This window comes from Lithobates pipiens, unplaced genomic scaffold, assembly GCF_037356315.1.
Source record: "Lithobates pipiens isolate NorthernLeopardFrog02 unplaced genomic scaffold, aLitPip1_a1.2 Scaffold_19, whole genome shotgun sequence".
Taxonomy (NCBI): Eukaryota; Metazoa; Chordata; class Amphibia; order Anura; family Ranidae; genus Lithobates; species Lithobates pipiens.
Window position 1 is genome coordinate 13,953,040 of NW_027507764.1, and position 20,515 is coordinate 13,973,554.

At 44.6% G+C, this 20,515-nt stretch overlaps 1 protein-coding gene across 2 annotated transcripts in view; it reads left to right on the forward strand.

Moving 5' to 3' along the window:
* NAPRT (nicotinate phosphoribosyltransferase) overlaps nucleotides 1-7,310 on the forward strand; it is a 53,476-nt gene extending 46,166 nt beyond the window's left edge. For both annotated transcript variants that reach the window (XM_077490535.1, XM_077490536.1), the window contains exon 13: nucleotides 7,038-7,310. In XM_077490535.1, the coding sequence (XP_077346661.1) occupies nucleotides 7,038-7,139 (102 nt within the window). In that variant the 3' untranslated portion in view covers nucleotides 7,140-7,310. The remainder of the gene's footprint in view (nucleotides 1-7,037) is intronic.
* The last annotated feature ends 13,205 nt before the right edge of the window (nucleotides 7,311-20,515 follow it).

A 20,515-nucleotide genomic window follows, 5' to 3' on the forward strand; every position in this document is an offset into this window, starting at 1 on the left:
TTGTATACACAGGCTTATGCTTCTACTAAAGCGGCATATAGAGCAAGCTTATTTAACCAGTTTCCTCTTTTTCCAGGACTATGATAGACAGATCACCCATCCAATCCTAGGACAGGTGACATCACATCAATCGATCAATCAATCAATCATAGTCCTGGAAAAAGAGGAGGGGCCTATACGACGGTGTAGGGCGGGGGAACACACAGCTATTGAAATGAAAGGTGTGATGTTCCCTGCTCTGATCATCCAGCCGGCTACTCTCCTCTATTCCCCTCTGTGATTGGCGGTGCTCGCCCATCCACTCCCAGGCAGCCCTTCTCGCCAGCCCTCAATATGCACTGAAGTTGAGGAAAGCGGCACCCGGTGTGTAATCAGTGCAAGCTTGTGACAAAAAAATGACCATTTTTAAAAAGAAAAAAAATCGGCAACATGCCTCTTGCTAAATACCTTGGACTGCCTACTTTCCAAAAAGGGGTAATTTTGGGGGGGTATTTGTACTTTCAGGCCTCAAGAAATGACAGCCGTCCATTTTCAGATATATATCCCATAGTTTGTGAAGTCTTATAACTTTTCTACAGAATAAATGATATACACTGATTTAGGTTATTTTCACCAAAGAAATGTAGCAGAATACATTTTGACCTAAATGGATGAAGAAAGATTATTTATTTGCAAAATTTTATAACTGAACCAAAGAAACCTTTTTTTTTTTTTTGTTTTTTTCAAAATTTTCGGTCTTTTTTTCATTTGTTTAGCAAAGAATTGCAGGAGGGGGGTGAAAGTGCCCGATATTGAAGGGGTTAAACCTCCAAAGCTTGCAATACAAATTTTTTTTTTTTTTTTTTTTAGATGAAACTGTGTACAAGGTCTTAAAAGCGCTATTGAGCTACTAAAGATCACACGGCTTATGTGATACATGTTCTGAAATCCGTAAAACACTAAGACCCCTTTTAGACTGGGGTGGTGGGGGGGGGGGGGGGGCGTCGGCAGTAAAATGCCGCTATTTATTAGCTGTGCTTTACCATCATTTTAGCGGCGGCATTCGGGAGCAGCTGCGCTTTGCTGGCGATATAGCTGCGCTGCCCCATTGATTTTCAATGGGTAGGAGTGGTGAATGCACCGCTCCCATCACCGCTCCAAAGATCCTGCTAGCAGGACTTTTTTTTTATTACCGTCCTGCTAGCGCACCGCTCCAATGTGACAGCCCTCAGGGCTTTCACATTGGTGACACAGGAGAAGCTCTTTACAGGCGCTATTTTTTGCACTGTAGCGCCTGTAAAGCTCCTCAGTGTGAAAGTACCCTTAGTGTCTCTGATTGTTGCAGCGCTATGAGTAAGCACTGATTGCGGTGCGAAACACGTCAGCTATGAGTAAGCACTGATTGCGGTGCGAAACACGTCAGCTATGAGTAAGCACTGATTGCGGTGCGAAACACGTCAGCTATGAGTAAGCACTGATTGCGGTGCGAAACACGTCAGCTATGAGTAAGCACTGATTGCGGTGCGAAACACGTCAGCATTTTCCTGTACCCCGTTATTCCTTTTGCTGTGTATTTTTTGATTCTGTTTTGATGTGACCCACGTTGTTTCAATTAAAGATGGGATTTGAAGTCTTTTTCCAGTGTGCGGCTATCCAGAGTTTTGTCCTGCTTGTTTGCTCATGGTGTGTGTGTGTGTGTGTGTGTGTGTGTGTGTGTGTGTGTGTGTGATGGTCAGCACCTGGGGCTCATCAATAGGAGACCGAGCTTCAGTCCCCGAGGATTACCTTGGAGCGGTGGTGGTTCATCCTTTCTACCCACCTATGCAGTTTTTTGCTTTTGATCTGTTTCTGCAGTACTTTTTTTGCTGTGCGTTTTTGATTTTTGCACATCGTGATTTTACTGCAATTTGCGTTTTTTGCATTTTTTTGGGCAGATTAACCACTTACAGCCCCGGACCATTTTGCTGGTCAAAGACCAGACCACTTTTTGCGATTCGGCACTGCGTCGCTTTAACTGACAATTGCGCGGTCGTGCGACGTGGCTCCGAAACAAAATTGACGTCCTTTTTTTTTCCCCCACAAATAGAGCTTTCTTTTGGTGGTATTTGATCACCTCTGCGTTGTTTTTTTTTTTTTTTTTTTTTTTTTTTGCGCTATAAACAAAAATAGAGCGACAATTTTGAAAAAAACGCATTATTTTTTACTTTTTGTTATAATAAATATCCCCCAAAAATATATAAAAAAACATTTTTTTTCCCTCAGTTTAGGCCGATACGTATTCTTCTACATATTTTTGGTAAAAAAAAAAAAAAATCTCAATAAGCGATTATTGATTGGTTTGCGCAAAAGTTATAGCATTTACAAAATAGGGGATAGTTTTATGGCATTTTTAATAATATTTTTTTTTTTACTAGTAATGGCGGCGATCAGCGATTTTTATTGTGACTGCGACATTGTGGGGGACCCATCGGACATTTTTGACACATTTTTGGGACCATTGTCATTTATACAGCAATCACTGCTATATAAATGCAGTGATTCCTGTGTAAATGACACTGGCAGTGAAGGGGTTAACCAGTGGGTGGCAGTGTAGGGGTTAAGTGTTCCTAGGGGTGTGTTACTAACTGTTGGGGGCTGGGCTTTAATTTAGTGAACACTGATCTCTGCTCCAATCACATGGAGCAGAGATCAGCGTCACTAGTTGCTAGGCAGAATGGAGAAATGCTGTTTACAACGGCATTTCTTCATGCGGCCGCTCCGTGAGACGATCGCGGGTATGCCCGCGCCGATCAAGTCCGCGGGTCCCACGACCGGACTCACGGGGGTCCCGACTAGCACGGTAGCGCACCGCCGCTGGCGGCGCGCTCCCGATGGCAGGGCGGCAAATTTAAAGGGGACGTACAGGTACGCCCATTTGCCTGCCCGTGCCATTCTGCCGACGTACATCGGCGTGCGCTGGTCGGCAACTGGTTAAAAAACACAAATTGCTTCAAAAAGGCATTACATTCTTTTCTGCAGCTTCTCCATTGAAGTATATTGAACCAAAAAAAAAAAAAGCACAGTTTTGCGTTAAAAGTCCCCGACCCTTTCCAAATACGCAGCGGCTGAAAAAAAGCACAGATGTGAACGTGTCCCATAGGAAACCATAGAAATGAACTGTAGTGCGTTTCTGAAAAAAAACACCAATAAACATATATAGATGTGAACAAGGCCTAAGATATGTAGTAACATAATGGGGATAAAAAGACTAAAAATTAGCCCTTTATAGTACAAAAAAAGCAGATAATCACTACTGGAAGGGGTTAAAAAATTTTTTACCGTAGAACAGTGAAAGTAATATTTACAGGAGTGATTATGTTTTTGTACTATAAAGGACTCATTTGTGTTTTTTTTTTTTAACCCCATTATGCTACTGGCCGATTAATCGATTATGAAAAAATAGTAATCGATTCATTTCATAATCGATTAGTTGTCGATTAATCGATTAGTTGTTTCAGCCCTAGGCGAAACGGCTCGGGGCTCTGAAGAAACTGCACGGTTGGCCGTTCCTTCAGAGCGCATGCGCCCCGGCGAGGTCACTGGCTGCGTGTACAGTGAATATCTCCCAAACGGTGCGCCCTTAGGAGATATTTACATTATCTACAGGAAAGCCTTATTATAGGCTTACCTATATGTAAAAGTAATGCAACTTCCACTTTAATGGCTAAACAGCTCTATATTGGGGGGGGAGGGTCACCAACCCAGAAAAACAATAGGAATAAATTGAAATAAGGGTGTTCTAGGGTGGCCTGCAGGTATTTAAATTGCACATCAGATGTATATAAAAGGTTACATAAAGCATTTTTATTATAAAGTTTAAAAACAAAGGTAGATCAAATCAGTTATTTAGTACAAAAGAGGATAATGGTCTTATGCATCAAGTTGACAGGTTTCGCTTGGTTACTGCTGCTTCTTCAAGACATTATATTCACACATGACGGATATCCAACATTCAACGTCTTAAATCTAAAATTGAAAAAGTATATAAAGGAATATGATACAAAGGTTTACATTTTATAATTTTGCATATAAAAATTGAAACAAAAAAAAAAAGGCTATCCCCATTATTGATTCTTTATAATTTTAGGCATATGGGATCATGTGGATTGGTCCACTTCCTTCCCAGTGTAGGTCCCTTCTATACCTCCCCGCAGCCTGGGAAGATACAAAAACATACAGTGCCTTGCGAAAGTATTCGGCCCCCTTGAACTTTTCAACCTTTTGCCACATTTCAGGCTTCAAACATAAAGATATAAAATTTTGATTTTTTGTGAAGAATCACCAACAAGTGGGACACAATTGTGAAGTGGAACGAAATCTATTGGATTTTTTAAACTTTTTTAGCAAATAAAAAACTGAAAAGTGGTGCGTGCAAAATTATTCGGCCCCTTTACTTTCAGTGTAGCAAACTCACTCCAGAAGTTCAGCGAGGATCTCTGAATGATCCAATGTTGTCCTAAATGACTGATGGTGATAAATAGAATCCACCTGTGTGTAATCAAGTCTCTGTATAAATGCACCTGCTCTGTGATAGTCTCAGGGTTCTGTTGAAAGCGCAGAGAGCATCATGAAGACCAAGGAACACACCAGGCAGGTCCGTAATACTGTTGTGGAGAAGTTTAAAGCCAGATTTGGATACAAAAAGATTTCCCAAGCTTTAAACATCCCAAGGAGCACTGTGCAAGCCATCATTTTGAAATGGAAGGAGTATCGGACCACTGCAAATCTACCAAGACCTGGCCGTCCCTCTAAACTTTCAGCTCAGACAAGGAGAAGACTGATCAGAGATGCAGCCAAGAGGCCCATGATCACTCTGGATGAACTGCAGAGAAGTACAGCTGAGGTGGGAGAGTCTGTCCATAGGACAACAATCAGTCGTACACTGCACAAATCTGCCCTTTATGGAAGAGTGGCAAGAAGAAAGCCATTTCTCAAAGATATCCATAAAAAGTCTCGTCTAAAGTTTGCCACAAGCCACCTGGGAGACACACCAAACATGTGGAAGAAGGTGCTCTGGTCAGATGAAACCAAAATCCAACTTTTTGCCCACAATGCAAAACGATATGTTTGGTGTAAAAGCAACACAGCTCATCACCCTCAACACACCATCCCCGCTGTCACACATGGTGGTGGCAGCATCATGGTTTGGGGCTGCTTTTCTTCAGCAGGGACAGGGAAGATGGTTAAAATTGAGGGGAAGATGGATGCAGCCAAATACAGGACCATTCTGGATGAAAACCTGTTGGAGTCTGCAAAAGACCTGAAACTGGGACGGAGATTTATCTTCCAACAAGACAATGATCCCAAACATACAGCAAAATCTACAAAGGAATGGTTCACAAATAAACGTATCCAGGTGTTAGAATGGCCAAGTCAAAGTCCAGACCTGAATCCAATCGAGAATCTGTGGAAAGAGCTGAAAACTGCTGTTCACAAACGCTCTCCATCCAACCTCACTGAGCTCCAGCTGTTTTGCAAGGAAGAATGGGCAAGAATTTCAGTCTCTCGATGTGCAAAACTGATAGAGACACCCCAAGTGACTTGCAGCTGTAATCGCAGCAAAAGGTGGCTCTACAAAGTATTAACGCAAGGGGGCCGAATCATTTTGCACGCCCCACTTTTCATTTTTTTATTACCGTATATACTCGAGTATAGGCCGACCCGAATATAAGCCGAGGCCCCCAATTTACCCCCAAAAAAACTGGCAAACTTATTGACTCGTGTATAAGCCGAGGGTGAGACATGCCTGTCCATCCCTGTGTGTGTGTCCGTCCATCCCTGTGTGTCCGTCCATCCCTGTGTGTCCGTCCATCCCTGTGTGTCCGTCCATCCCTGTGTGTCCGTCCATCCATCCCTGTGTGTGTGTGTGTCCATCCATCCATCCATCCCTGTGTGTGTGTGTCTCCATCCATCCATCCATCCCTGTGTGTGTGTGTCTCCATCCATCCATCCATCCATCCATCCCTGTGTGTGTGTGTCTCCATCCATCCATCCATCCATCCCTGTGTGTGTCTCCATCCGTGTGTGTGTGTGTGTGTGTGTGTGTGTGTGTGTGTGTGTGTGTGTGTCCAGCCTACCTTTGTCCCGAGCCTCCGTCCCGTGCCGTGCCGTGCCTTGCCTCCTTGCATCCGTCCCGTGCCGTGCCGTGCCTTGCCTCCTTGCATCCGTCCCGTGTCGTGCCTTGCCTTGCCTTGCCTTGCCCCCGTCCCGTCCCGTCCCGTCCCGTGCCGTGCCGTCCCGTGCCCTCTTCGTCGGCGGCCATTGTAAAGTTCAAAAGCTGCGCCGCCGCCTTCGCCTGTGATAGGCGGAACACTGAATTTCCCAGCAGCCTGTGTTCCGCCTATCACAGACGTCGTATCATCCTCGTCCGTAGTACGAGGATGATACGACGTCCGTGATAGGCGGAACACAGGCTGCTGGGAAATTCAGTGTTCCGCCTATCACAGGCGAAGGCGGAGCCGGAGGCGCGGCTTTTGAATAGAATGGCCGCTGTCTGTCTGCTCGACACGCTGATCGAGCGGGCAGACAGCGATGACTCGAGTATAAGCCGAGGGGGGCACTTTCAGCCTCAAAAAAGAGGCTGAAAATCTCGGCTTATACTCGAGTATATACGGTAGTTAAAAAAAGTTTCAAAAATCCAATAGATTTCGTTCCACTTCACAATTGTGTCCCACTTGTTGGTGATTCTTCACAAAAAATAAAAATTTTATATCTTTATGTTTTGAAGCCTGAAATGTGGCAAAAGGTTGAAAAGTTCAAGGGGGCCGAATACTTTCGCAAGGCACTGTATGTATGCAGAAGTAGTTGCAAGTTTATGTGTGTTTTTTTTTTTTTTTTTTTTTTTTTTTACAATTGTTGTATTACCTTTTTCTACTTGGCAGCCCGAAAGTCCCACTAAATGACCCTTTCCAGATTTACATACTATTCAGGGATGGTGGTGTCTCTTATAGACACTGTCACCTATCCATACCAACTACTATGATTTATTAGCATTTATCTTTTTGTCATTCCCTTTGCAGGTCGCCGTGACGGAGAAGCTGCACAGTCTCCTGTCCGCACTCCGCAGAAGCAGCGGCGAGTCCAGAGCCGGCCTAATGCAATACTGGACCGGAAACCGATGATTTTGTAGCATCCTGAAACCGTTTTCTACACTGTGAAAATTTTTATAAAACTGCCATAACAATTGACCTCATATCATAAAGAAGTAATATATAATATAATATAATATATAGAATTTTAGAGATCAAAATATATATGTATTAAAGCAGAACTCTCATAAAGTAGTTGAAATACTTTGTGTTTTATTTTGTAATTAACCACTTGACCTCTGGGAAGTTTTACCCCCCCCCCCCCCTTTTCATGACCGGGCCATTTTTTGGTATTCATCACTGCGCTACTTTAAAGTGGTTGTAAACAGCTTTAACCTAGATTATGGCTTACCTGTAGGTGCAAGACATATCTCCCAAATATAAAAGGGTTTAGGAGATATTTGCAAGAATGGCGGCACCGCGCCGTAGACAAATCGGGCGCAGGCGCACTGAGAATGCAGTTTCTAACGGTGATCATGCCGTTAGTGGTGGCACCAGCACGCGTGCGCGGGAGTGACATCATCGTGGCTCCGGACAGTCACAGCGCCGGAGCCGTGATACCCAGAAGTCACTCCAGGTATCATGGCCGCAACAGAGGTGGTGACCGAGGACCGCTGCGGGGGCTTCAATCTCGGGTAAGTAATTTTATAATGAGCTAGTATGTTATCCATACTAGCTCATTATGCCTTTACCTTGCAGGGTGTCTTTTTTTTTTTTTTTTCTTAAGAGGCTTTACTTCCTCTTTTACTGACAATTGCGCAGTCATGCAACGCTGTACCCAAATTAAATTTGATATTTTTTTCCGCACAAATAGAGCTTTGTTTTGGTTGTATTTGATCACCACTGCAGGTTTTTTATCTTTATTATATAAATGGAAAAAAAAAAATAGAAAAACAATATATTCTACAGTTCTAAAAAAAAAAATGCAATAAAAAAAAAAAAAAAATAGATATTCCATAGATTTAGGTCACATTTATGTCTTTGGTAAACAAAACAAAAATCCTAATAAGTGTATAATAAATTGGTTTGTAGATAAGTTATGGCATCTATAAGCTATGGTGTGTGTGTGTATATACTGGGATGTACGCAGCTATAGACGCTATACTGGTAATGGCGGTGATCAGCGACTTCTAGCGGGACTGTGATAGAGTGGCGGCACTGACAGACACTGGCTGGGAGAGTCACTGACACTAACCAGGCGCGATGACGTCACTTCCACGCGGAAACGGCATATGCAATAAAGCAACGGCACATACGTTGCTTCAGTTTGTGTCAGTGCGCATGTGCCGATGACATCGGAACATGCAAATACAGGGGATATCTCCTAAACCGTGCAGGTTTAGGAGATATCCGGGGTAGCTACAGGTAAGCCTAATTATAGGCTTTCCTGTAGCGAAAAGTGGATTGTAAGGGTTTATAACCACTTTAACATGTAGGGGCAATCAAGGGGGGCAACTGTGTGCCTAACAAGTGTGTAAGGGTTCCTTGCACACTGCAGCTCAAAAAAACGGCTCCTACAGGCTTTTCATCTCTCGTTTTTCCTTTGCTTGTAAACTCCCGTCCATGTTAGCTCCCGCTGTGTGACGCTTCTCTTCTTCTGACAGTTCTCGTATAACTGAGGGCGGGGCACGGTTCCCTTATATAAGTGTCAGAAGAAGAGAACTGTCACACAGCGGGAGCCTCCCATTGCGCAGAGCAGCCTGAGAATGAAGCGAGGAAGAAGAGACGCTGTGGAGGAAGATGCCGGACGAGAACACCGGAGCAAGAAGCAGAGGATCGGAGGAAGAAGATGGAGAAAGAAACTGAAGGAAGAAGATGAAAGAAGCCGACTTTAATAAAGGGATAGTCAAAAACACTTTTGTCACTTTTTTTGGTGAAATGGTAGGGGTACAAAACCCTTACCATTTCACACAGGGGGGGGCGGGGCCTTGTTAAAGGGGGCTTCCAGATTCCGATAAGCCTGCAGACCCCCACAACCACCGGCCAGGGTTGTGGGGATGAGGCCCTTGTACTCATCAACATGGGGACAAGGTGCTTTGGGGGGGACCCCAAAGCACCCTCCCAATGTTGAGGGCATGTGGCCTGGTACGGTTCAAGAGGGGCAGCGCTCTCTCGCCCCCCCCCCCCCCCCCCCCTCTCTTTCCCTGCGGCCTGCCAGGTTGCGTGCTCAGATAAGGGCCTGGTATGTATTTTTCTTAATGCTAACATGACTTGTGTCCTTATGCAAAAAAAGCGCAAGAAAAAAAATATATAGTCAAGTTGAGAGGAGCGCCTGTTCAACTTATGCAAATGCATCTACGTGGCTTGACATTTACTAAGATTTTGCTGGTGCAGTGAACCAGAGCACTTGAACTTTCGCAAATGCCACTTGCGCATGCGCATAAATTGACCTAGCGCAGCTCCAAGTGTATTTGCAGGCGCAGCAAACTTTTTCAGAGAAAGTTACTTTTCCGTTCTATTTTTGGCATATTTGTTACCTGGACAGTCATATCTAAACTTCCTCACATCACCCCCATAATATTGGCACTTCCAGCTTCTTTTAATTTTGAGTTAATTAATGCGTGCGCCAGGTCTATAGGGGTGATCCGTGCGCCGGCATGTTATTCGTGAATGGGGAATTGCGCCGTGTTACAGGCGCAAATGCTGTGTGAATACGAAAACGGCCGTTGCGCATCAGCGTGCGCCACAACCCATGGCGCAAACCTTTTGTAAATCGGCCCCTATGGCTTTTTTAGGAGTTTACAGGCAGAAAAAAAAAAAACCCCACCAAACACGTGTTTTTGAGAGGAGCTTTAAAGCAGGAAAGACACCCAAAGTGCGTGGAAGAGCATGAAAAAGCTCAAAGAAGCTTGAAAACCACGCATATAAAAGAAAATGTAAAAAAAAAATAGGAAAGATGAGGGGAGGGTTTGTGGGGAAAAACAAAAAACGCTTATGCTCAATAAAAAAACGTGCACAAGAGCCCAAAAAAATACAAGCTTCTTTGTGCATGAGCCCTAATGTGCGCTGCTTTCACTTTCTGATCTGGCTTTTTATTTTTTTTTCTACAGGGAGAAGAAACAGCCGGATTGCTACTCCCTGTACACAGTTCTGTGTTTTTGTAAACGCAGAACTGTGTGTGATTGGACACAGCCAATCAGCTGCCAAACTCGTGCTGTGTCCAATCACAGCATGGGGGGGGGGGCACAGTGCATTCTTAGTCCCTAATTGGATGAAGCCTTACACTTGACCGCTGCCTTTGCCAATTAGGGCACCGATTACTGTGGGAGGCCCTGATTGGACAAAGTGATGATGACTTTGTCCATTCACGGCTCAGTGCTCCTATTCCCAACGCACACTATTAAAGGTTCCTTCCCAGCAGTACATAACAGCGCCGTATACTTACCTTTTTTTTTTGTCCCGTGCCTGCCCCTATTTTATTTTTTTTAATGGTCAGCCACAGTTCTTCTGACTGCAACACTGGTGCTTCCCCCACACCCCCCCCCCCCCCCCCTTTTTTAATAGTTTTTTTTTAGCTACAGCCCTCAATTTAAAACGCACCAAACTCCATTTTTCATTCAGTGCAGCTAATCACACATTTCCCAGTTTCTATTAAATTTACATAATAAACCCCCCCCATTATGTCTGGGAGGCCAATAGGGAGACACAGATGTTCCCATGGCACTGTGAGGGGGGGGGGGGGGGCAAAGGTGCACATAGTCCATCCTCAGGCAGGGCACCATTGTTTCGGTTTAGGGATGTTGTTCGTGCTATCCAGCCACAGCATGCAGAGTAGGTGGTGGACTGGCTTACTTAAACCCTCCTCATCCTCTGTCACCCGTGCAGAGACGAGTTTGCTGTCCACCGCAGCTGCCGGAGCAGCTTATTCTGCCTCCTTGTCCACATCTACTCCTGCCATAGCCCCAGCGTCACGCATGTAGGAGTCAGCTGAATTATTTTTATTTATTTTCATTTTTATTTCTATTTTTATTTTTATTCATTCATTTTTTATTATTTTTCACTTTTAGTTCTTTTTTCATATATGAAATTTGTTCCTCACAAGAGCATCGACAATTTTTTACCTATATTATGATTTTTTATTTATTATATTATTAATTAATTTCATTTAAATATTAAGGAAATTTTTTCTCACATATGTATTTGTTTTCACTAATATATATACATATTATTTTTTATATATATACATTTTTATATTTCTATATCACTATACTCATGTAGTATTTTTATTATATATTCTTTATGTGTATTTGATATATATATATATATATATATATATATATACACATACACACACACACACATTGGACACTATGTATTTTCGGGAGTTCTATTTACACTATCAATTTCCATTAATTAATTTAGATTTATTTATTTTTCCGTTTATCGTTCATGAGGGGTTAATGTTTCTCTGGAGTTGGACTGCGATTAGTAGAGTGACATTTTACCCCTTGTACGTTTTTATATTTTAGTTTCAGTTCCATTCTAATTTTATTTTCTTACTTTATTTCTGCCTATGTAAGTGCTATATACTTGAGTATCTTTTGCCTTTAGGAGTAATGGAAAATTTGCCCAAATTCAATATGGCGTCTATCCATCCATTTACTTGTGACTCAGAACGAGGCTTGGATCTCCTATTTAGGATGGTGAGTCGCTACGCTGCCTGTTCCCCCATTGAAAACGTCTGCTTGATGACGAAACGCGTCTGGAGGAAAGCACACAGCGACATCACCACGCCATCCGAACAGGAGGACAGGCTCCGTGTATATGCGGGCCGTCATTTTCGCTAAACTGCATTTTATCGATCTGCTTTTGCAAGTGTAATTTTTAAGAATACATTTTGTAAACTGAACGTATCACGCTATGGTGGTCCCTCTCTCTTTCCGGAGCCATTTATGACAGCGTATGGACCTTGTTTGGTGGACGCAGCTTTTAAGTATATGTGGCCCCGATCCGAGGTGTGGACATCTGCAAGCTTAGAGGCCCTAGGCTGGGTTTAGCCAATCGCCTTTTAAATGCTTGCTATTTGGTAAGCACGATCTACTTCTATGGTGACCTGGCACACTTTTGGAGTTCATGCATGTGCACTGCGGTGTTCGTTATTCAGAGACTTTATTATACCTTTATATATTTGTGACCACGGTTTTTGGCTACAATTGGTTTGGCACAATATATGAACTATTTATATTTTTTTATTCATTTGTTATTCTGTATAGCACAGCTTTTTAATTTTTTTATTTGAACAGCTGCTTGCTTCTTGAGGATGCACAGACATCACTTGGTTCGGAGGTTGAGGAAGGTAGGAACATGAGCCTACAGAGAGCGGAGAATACTGATAAAACAACTAATTGGCAGTCATGTTCCCCCAGCCGCAGCGTATTGCCAAGTTGGCTCCACTGATAAGGATGGAGGTGATGATGATGATGAGTTCACTGACATGACTTTGTTGCCGGATAGAGCAGAGGGGGAGAAACAACCCCAACGAGGCAGGACGTCCTCCAGAGGCAGCCATTTTGGAAGAGTAGAGAGCAGCCACCCTATTCCATCAGATGGTGGAGCTGTTATCTCCTGACCCACTTCCCAAAGCTCAGCTGTGTGGGCAATTTTTTTGCACATGTGTAGCCGATTGTACTGTTGCAATTTGCAATCTCTGCCGCAAGCAGATGAAGTGTGGCAAAAACACCAGCCATTTGGGTAGCACATGCTTGACAAGGCATTTAACCTTCTACCACTCAGCCCGTTGGCAAGAGCACCTGAAAGCCACACACAATTTTTCTACTCCTCAACTTTCATGTCTACCCCCCGCTATATCTCATGACCTCTCAGCAGCCTCCGCTGACAGGGATGACGGTATAGCAGAGGGTGTCACAGGTCTTTGCAGCACAGCAGCAGCTGTACATTATATCAGGCAAATTTATCTGCCTCAGCTGCTACATCAAAAAAATAAATAAAAATAAAATAAAAAATTCCTGCCACCCAAAGGCCGAGCGTCTAAATTCCAGCTTGTTCAAATTACTGGGTTTATAACTTCTGCGGCTGCCTTTCCGCCTGGTGGATTCTGCCCCCTTCTGTGAATTTGCAGAACGTTCTGTACCACAATGGCAGGTTCCCAGTTGCTTTTTCTTTGCACGTAAGGCCATTCTAGCTCTGTACCATCACATGGAAGGAAAGGTTTTGGCATCGTTGGGCATGGCAGTCAGCAGCAAGGTCCACATTACTGCTGATATGTACTCCAGCATGCATCGTCCGGGACGAGATATTTAGTTCACAGCACACTGGGTAACTGCTTGCAACTAGGAAGGATGCGGGACAGGGCTCAGTGCTGCAGCTTGTTTTGCTGCCACATCTCCATACAGCTGGTGGTGATGTGAGATCTGTCGGCTCCGCCCCCCGCCTTGAGGAATGGCGTTGAAAAACACTGGTCTAGGGGACAGGAGCCATACCAGAGCAGAGATTCTTTCAGCTCAGCAGGGGCAGACCCAGAGGTGGTTCGCACCCTAGAAGCTTGAGCCCAGGAATGGTGGTGTGCGATAATGGGACTAAGCTACTGTCCACCCTACGACAGGGAAAGTTGACATGTGCCATGCCTGGCACATTTCCTCAATTTGGTATTGCAGCGTTTCTTAAACAGGTACTCAGATTTGCAAGACCTTCTAAGGCAGGCCAGAAGAGCTTGTAGCCATTTCAGGCAGTCATACACAGCCAGTGTTCAGTTGGCTGAAATTCAGCGGGAATTCCTCCTGCCTGCTTTGTGACGTGCCCACCAGCTGGAACTCAACTTTAGCAAATGCTACAGCTGTCTAGAAGAACCTGTGTGAGTATGGCACAAGGAAAGGCTCAGGGCACCTTGGCTTCCCTATTGGGATCTCGAATCTCTGCAAGGCTGCCTAGCTTTGTCATGGGCACAATTAACACCCAAAGACCAATTTTTCCACACTTGTTGGACAGTAGCATCAAATTTCAATTTTTTTTTTTTTTTCACAGAAAGGCCAATTCTTACTTTCATCAAGGGTACCTCTAAAGCAGTGGTTCTCAAGTCCTGTGCTCAGGACCCACTAAGGCCTTGTACACACGGTCGGAGATTCCGACAACCAAATCTGTCAGATTTTGTCCGAAACTGTTGCATGCACACGGTCGGACGAAGTTGTTGGAAAATCAGATCGTTCAGAACGTGATGACGTTATTTCGTTACGACGGGACTACGTTCAGGCTAGTAGCCAATAGCTTTGATGTAGGAATTTGATCTGAGCATGCGTGGCATGTCCGATCGGAATTCTCTACACATGATCGGAGTATGTCCGATCGGAGCATTTTGTCGGAAAATATTTCCGGCAAGTTGGAAAATTTGGTCCGACGGAAACAGTCCGATGGAGACCACACACAGTCGGAATATCCGACAAAACGCTCCGATCGGACACATTCCGTCGGAATCTCCGACCGTGTGTACAAGGGCAAACAGGCCAGGTTTGCAAGATAACTGAAACACATCACAGGTGATATTTGCTACTCAGTGATTGCAGTAGCCTAGTCTGCATCTCCAAGGTAATGCCTAAAATCTGGCCTGTTAGTGGGTCCTGAAGACAGTTGAGAACCACCGCTCTAGCAGGTTATGGGGTAAAGGCACAGACACCCGAAGACCAAGTTTTCCCACAACCGGTTACTTCTATCTAAGTCTTCAAAAAAAATAATAATTGTTACTCTCGGAGGAGGAGGAGGCCCAGGGATAGCTGTGAGGGAACTTTGAATCTACACAGTCATTGGCAATGTCTCTATCATCACACGGGCGGTGATAAAGAACTCCTGGAGCAGAGGAGCAGGTGAACCTGTCGGAACGTATGGTCTGGTCCAGTTCCTCATCAAGGTCTCAGAGCAGTGGAAGGTCGGCGAGTGTTACCACAGTGGAGGGCTGGATGTGCCAGGAAATCTGTGAGGGAGCTTGGCTTCTACACGGTCATTAGCAGTCTTCATCATTTACACAGTGAATGATGAGGAGTCCTGGCTCAGAGAAGAGACTGTGGGGAGTCAACTCGATGTGGCCTGAGAGCACAGGATTTGCAAGCTGGGCTGGCTGGGAGGGAACGGTAGTCCACCATTCATAAGAATGCTTTTAAAGCGGGAGTCCGCCGGGACTCCGCGTTTTTTTTTTTTTTTAAAAGCCAGCAGCTACAAATACTGCAGCTGCTGACTTTTAAAATAGTGACACTTACCTGTCCAGCGCGCCCGCGATGTCGGCACCCGAAGCCGATCTCTAGATCGTCACTCGGGCGCTGCCACCGCCATCTTGGGTATGGGAATCAGGAAATGGAGCCTTTCGGCTTCATTTCCCGGTTCCCTACTGCGCATGCACGAGTCGCGCTGCGCACTAAGGACGCTCCCCGCTGCCTCTGGGATCTGTGCGTTTCCCAGCAGGCAGCGGGGCACTTGCAGAAGGGGGGCGGGCACTTGCGGAAAGGGGCGTAATCTACGCCCCTTTCCGCAGAGAGCTATCCCGGAAGTGGGTGCAGTTACCTGGATTATCCAGGTAACTTCACCCCCCCTCCCCCCTGAAAGGTGCCAATTGTGGCGCCGGAGGGGGGGGGGAGGATTCCGATGAGCGGAAGGTCCATTTTAGGGTGGACCTCCGCTTTAAACTACTAGGTTTCCGCGGGGGAGAGGAGCTGCAGGCCTCAGGCCTAGTGGCAGCGAGCAACCAGAGCCTGTTTAAGGACTCATGCAGAGTGGGTCCTTATTGCTCATAGAAGATGTGACATTACTTTACTTCAGGATTAATAAGTTTGTGCATGAGGAGAAGTTGTTCTGGGACCTTCACTTTTACAGTCAAGAGTGATGTCCTCATCCTTTACACAGTAATGGATGGGGAATTCTTGGAAGGAATAGTCTGCGGGAGTTAAAGCAGTTCTCCACCCTAAAGTGGAAGTTCCGCTATTCTGATCCCTACCCTCCCCCCTCCAGTGCCACAATCGGCTCCTTTCAGGGGGGAGGGGGGTGCAGTTACCTGGATAATCCAGGTATCTGCACCCACTTCCGGGACAGACCGCCGCAGACGCGCCCCCCCGCCGTTGTGTTCTGGGAAACACAATTCCCAGGACACAGCGGGGGACCAGAAGAGGCGCGCATGCACAGTAGGGAACCGGGCAGTGAAGCCGCAACGCTTCACTTCCCGATTCCCTGAGAATCAGAGGATGGCGGCGGGGGCAGCAGAGAAACGAGCGATCGTTCGTCATCTGCCGCCGACATCGCTGGACCCTGGGACAGGTAAGTGTGATTTTATTAAAAGTCAGCAGCTGCAATATTAGTAGCTGCTGGCTTTAAATTTTTTTTTTTAGGTGCAGAACCACTTTAAGCAGAGGAGGAGCGACAGTCTGCATGGCGCTGCAGGAGGAGAATCATATGCTTTAAAAATGCAAATTATCACTTCTGGCTGTATGTGCTAGCTTGTGTAATCTTTAAAATATGATGGCAATTAAGATCCTTTGGGCATCCCATATACCCTTTTCTCCAACCAAGTTGCACCCCCCCCCCCCCCCCCAATAAAAACCAAACCAGCAAAAGACTGTTCCTTCTATCTGCAAGTAATGGATGAAGTCTGGCAGCTGGGTGACTTGGTGGATTGTCAGTCACCACCACATTCACATAAGCCTTGCTCACAAGGCAGTACCCAGGCCCCCATACCCACTTTTAAGGCCAATAACTTACATATAAGCCTTCAAAATGGGCACTTGATTCTCAACCTTTTACGGTGAAGTACCCCTGCAGTTCTACAATATAAAAAATGCCCCAAGTACCCGTCTCAAGAAAGTAATTTCTATTGTGGGGGTGGGTGTGTAATCTCAGGGTGCGTTTGATGATTTCTGTGTGTTTGTAGCATGCACATGAACAAAAACCATCACAATGACAGATACACACACTTACTTGCAAACCCACAAAATCCCAAATGAACAGATTGGTGAACACACACACACACACATTACCAAATTAAACAAGTTGGCAGACACACAATCCGACAAAAACACACCGGTAGATACATGCAGCCTTATCAGTGCCCACCAAATGCCGCTTAACGGTGCCTGGATCGCAATCTCCTGCTGTGTCACGGAGCTTTGAATTGGTTGCCTGGACGGCCGCTGTAACAAAGTCCCGCCTCCTATGATACACATCACACTGATTCAAATTGGATGTTACAAAAATATATACAAACACAGATGTCCGTCAAGACAAGAGCTCTAAAACCAAATGCTGGAAGGCATAAAAATACAATGGTACGAGTGGCATAAGAACAGTAAAAAGTCACACAGGAAAAACTCCAACGCGGTTCGACCATAATATAGTAGCGTTCTTCTATTTTATGATATATTGTATCCCTTAGAAGTCCATATCCTTCCCGCCTGAAGAAGACCACTACTATATTATGGTCGAAACTCGTTGGTTTTTCTTCTGTATAACTTTTTATAGTTATTATGTCATTCGTATGTACATTGTACAATTATGCAGTTTATGCCTTCCAGCATTTGGTTTTAGAGATCTTGTCTTGACAGACAGAGGGGTGGGTGGGTGGGTGTATTTTTTTTTTTTTTTTTTTTTTTGTAATAAACTTTTTTCATAAATTTCTTTGGACTCATTTGCTGCAAACACAACCCCCCCCCCCCCCAGGGAAATGTCCATCCTCTATATGAGCATCATTTGGGCTCCCACAGGTGAGCTTTCTTTTGCATAGAGCTTGAGTTTTTTGGGGGGGACCACTATCAACACCCGAGGGCGAGATGTCCCTTTGCTTCAGAGTAATGACCCAAAGGCACATTTATGATCCGGTGAGTGTACAGACTGGTGGAGCGATGAATTGTTCCCAAACACATTGGGTGATGTTTATCTCATACTGGAAGTTTATCTTATGCTGGATTTTATTCACTTGCTGGCGAGTGGTTAGACATATCACACACACATTGTCGGAAACATTACGGGTGACCCCGAAGACTGAAAATCAAGTCACAAATTCATATATTGGGACTTTAGCTTTACTATAGGATTGTTATCTACCAATTTATTTAACACAGGTTTGTTGTAAAACTGTATAACCCAAATCTCAAAATTTTCTGCATAAAAAATAAAAAAAAAATAAATACAAAATAATTGATGGTCAACACAGTCCAAGACTACTGATCTATAAAGGAGAAGTAGGGCCAAAGCTCATTTTGGCGCTACTTCTCCTGTGCTCCAGGACTGCACTTTGTTTTGCACTTCTTTGATCAGCTTTCAGCCAAAGCCCGCTGATGTCACAGTGCTGGTCAAAACTCTGGAGGGATCCCGAATGTAATGTCAGGATCCACCCAGATACCTAAACTGACAGTTGGCTCAGCAAGCTGCTGAGAGCCTGCGCCAGCCTTCTCCTCCACCCCCCCCCCCCCCCCAGCCAAGGCTGTAGCGAGTGCTGAAGGGGCCCCAAGCAGAGAGACAACAGACAGTCACTGGCTCTCTGCTCAGAGAAGACAGAGATGAGCGATCAGTGGTCTTTGATCTCTCAGTTTTAGGTCTTGGAACAAAAAACGAAGGCTACAACCAGTACAAGTATCAACCTTAATTAACCCAACACATCACTCACCAAGCGGGTGTTGTCATTATAGCCAAACAAGAATAATTAATTACCCCACAACAAGGGACAGGGGGTAATAGAGTAGCTATTTTAAGTACAAGATTTGCGTGGCTGTGTTAATTTATACAATTAAAAAAAATTGTAATATCAAAAAGATACCGCCAGGTAAAAGAGGGTGTAAAGAATGCTTCCCATAAATGTTAATTGTTTTTTGTTTGCTTGGATGGAACGCATGTGGTTTGTGTGCTCTCAAGTCTGAGGGTTCTTTATCTGGAAGCATCTTAACCACTTCCCGACCAGCGCACGACGATGTACGTCGACAGAATGGCACGGGCAGGCATATTGGCGTACAGGTACGTCCAATATTTGATGCCGCCCTGCCATCGGGAGCGCGCCGCCGGCAGCGCGCTCCCGCGCTGGTCGGGACCCCCGTGAGTCCGGTCGCAGGGCCCGCGGACTTGATCGCCGCGGGCATCCCCGCGATCGTCTCACGGAGTGGCTGAATGGAGGAAATGCTGTATAAAACAACATTTCTCCATTCTGCCTAGCAACTAGTGACGCTGATCTCTGCTCCATGTGATTGGAGCAGAGATCAGTGTACACTAAATGAAAGCCCAACCCCCCCACAGTTAGTAACACACCCCTAGGAACACTTAACCCCTACACTGCCACCCACTGGTTAACCCCTTCATTTATATAGCAGTGATTACTGTATAAATGACAATGGTCCCAAAAATGTGTCAAAAATGTCCGATGGGTCCCCCACAATGTCGCAGTCACAATAAAAATCGCAGATCGCCGCCATTACTAGTAAAAAAAAAAAAAAAAAAAATTATTAATAAAAATGCTATAAAACTATCCCTATTTTGTAAACGCTATAACTTTTGCGCAAACCAATCAATAATCACTTATTGCGATTTTTTTTTTACCAAAAATATGTAGAAGAATACGTATCGGCCTAAACTGAGGGAAAAAAATGTTTTTTTATATATTTTTGGGGGATATTTATTATAACAAAAAGTAAAAAATGAGTTTTTTTTCAAAATTGTCGCTCTATTTTTGTTTATAGCGCAAAAAATAAAAACCGCAGGGGTGATCAAATACCACCAAAAGAAAGCTCTATTTGTGGGAAAAAAAGGACGTCAATTTTGTTTGGGAGCCACGTCGCACGACCGCGCAATTGTCAGTTAAAGCGACGCAGTGCCGAATCGCAAAAAGTGGTCTGGTCTTTGACCAGCAAAATAGTCCGGTCTGCAAGTGGTTAATAAACGTATACAATATAACTAATTCTTGCGATAAAAATAGCTACTGTATTACCCCCGTCCAATGTCACAGGGGGTATTTCTCACATTCTTAGAAGCAGCAGGGAGGAAAAATGCTGCATCCACTGTTTACCAAAAGCGTAAATGTATTTTATTGGGATTTTATGTGATAGACCAACACAAAGTGGCCCATAATTGTGAAGTGGAAGAAAAATAATCAATTGTTTGCACATATTTATTTCTAAAAAGGATTTGAAAGGTGTGTGTGTGTGTGTGTGTGTGTGGGGGGGGGGGGGGGGGGGGTTGTATTCAGTCCCATTTACTCGGATACCCCTAACGAAAATTGAGTGGAACCAATTGCCTTTCGAAGTCACCTAATTAGTAAATAGTCCACCTGTGTGTAATTTAATCTCCATATCAATACAGCTGTTCTGTGAAGCCCCCATAGGTTTGTTAGAGAGCCTTAGTGAGCAAACAGCATTATAAAGGCCAAGGAACACACCAGACGGGTCAGGGATAAAGTTGTAGAGAAGTTGGACCACTTACAGACCCCCAACCACAGT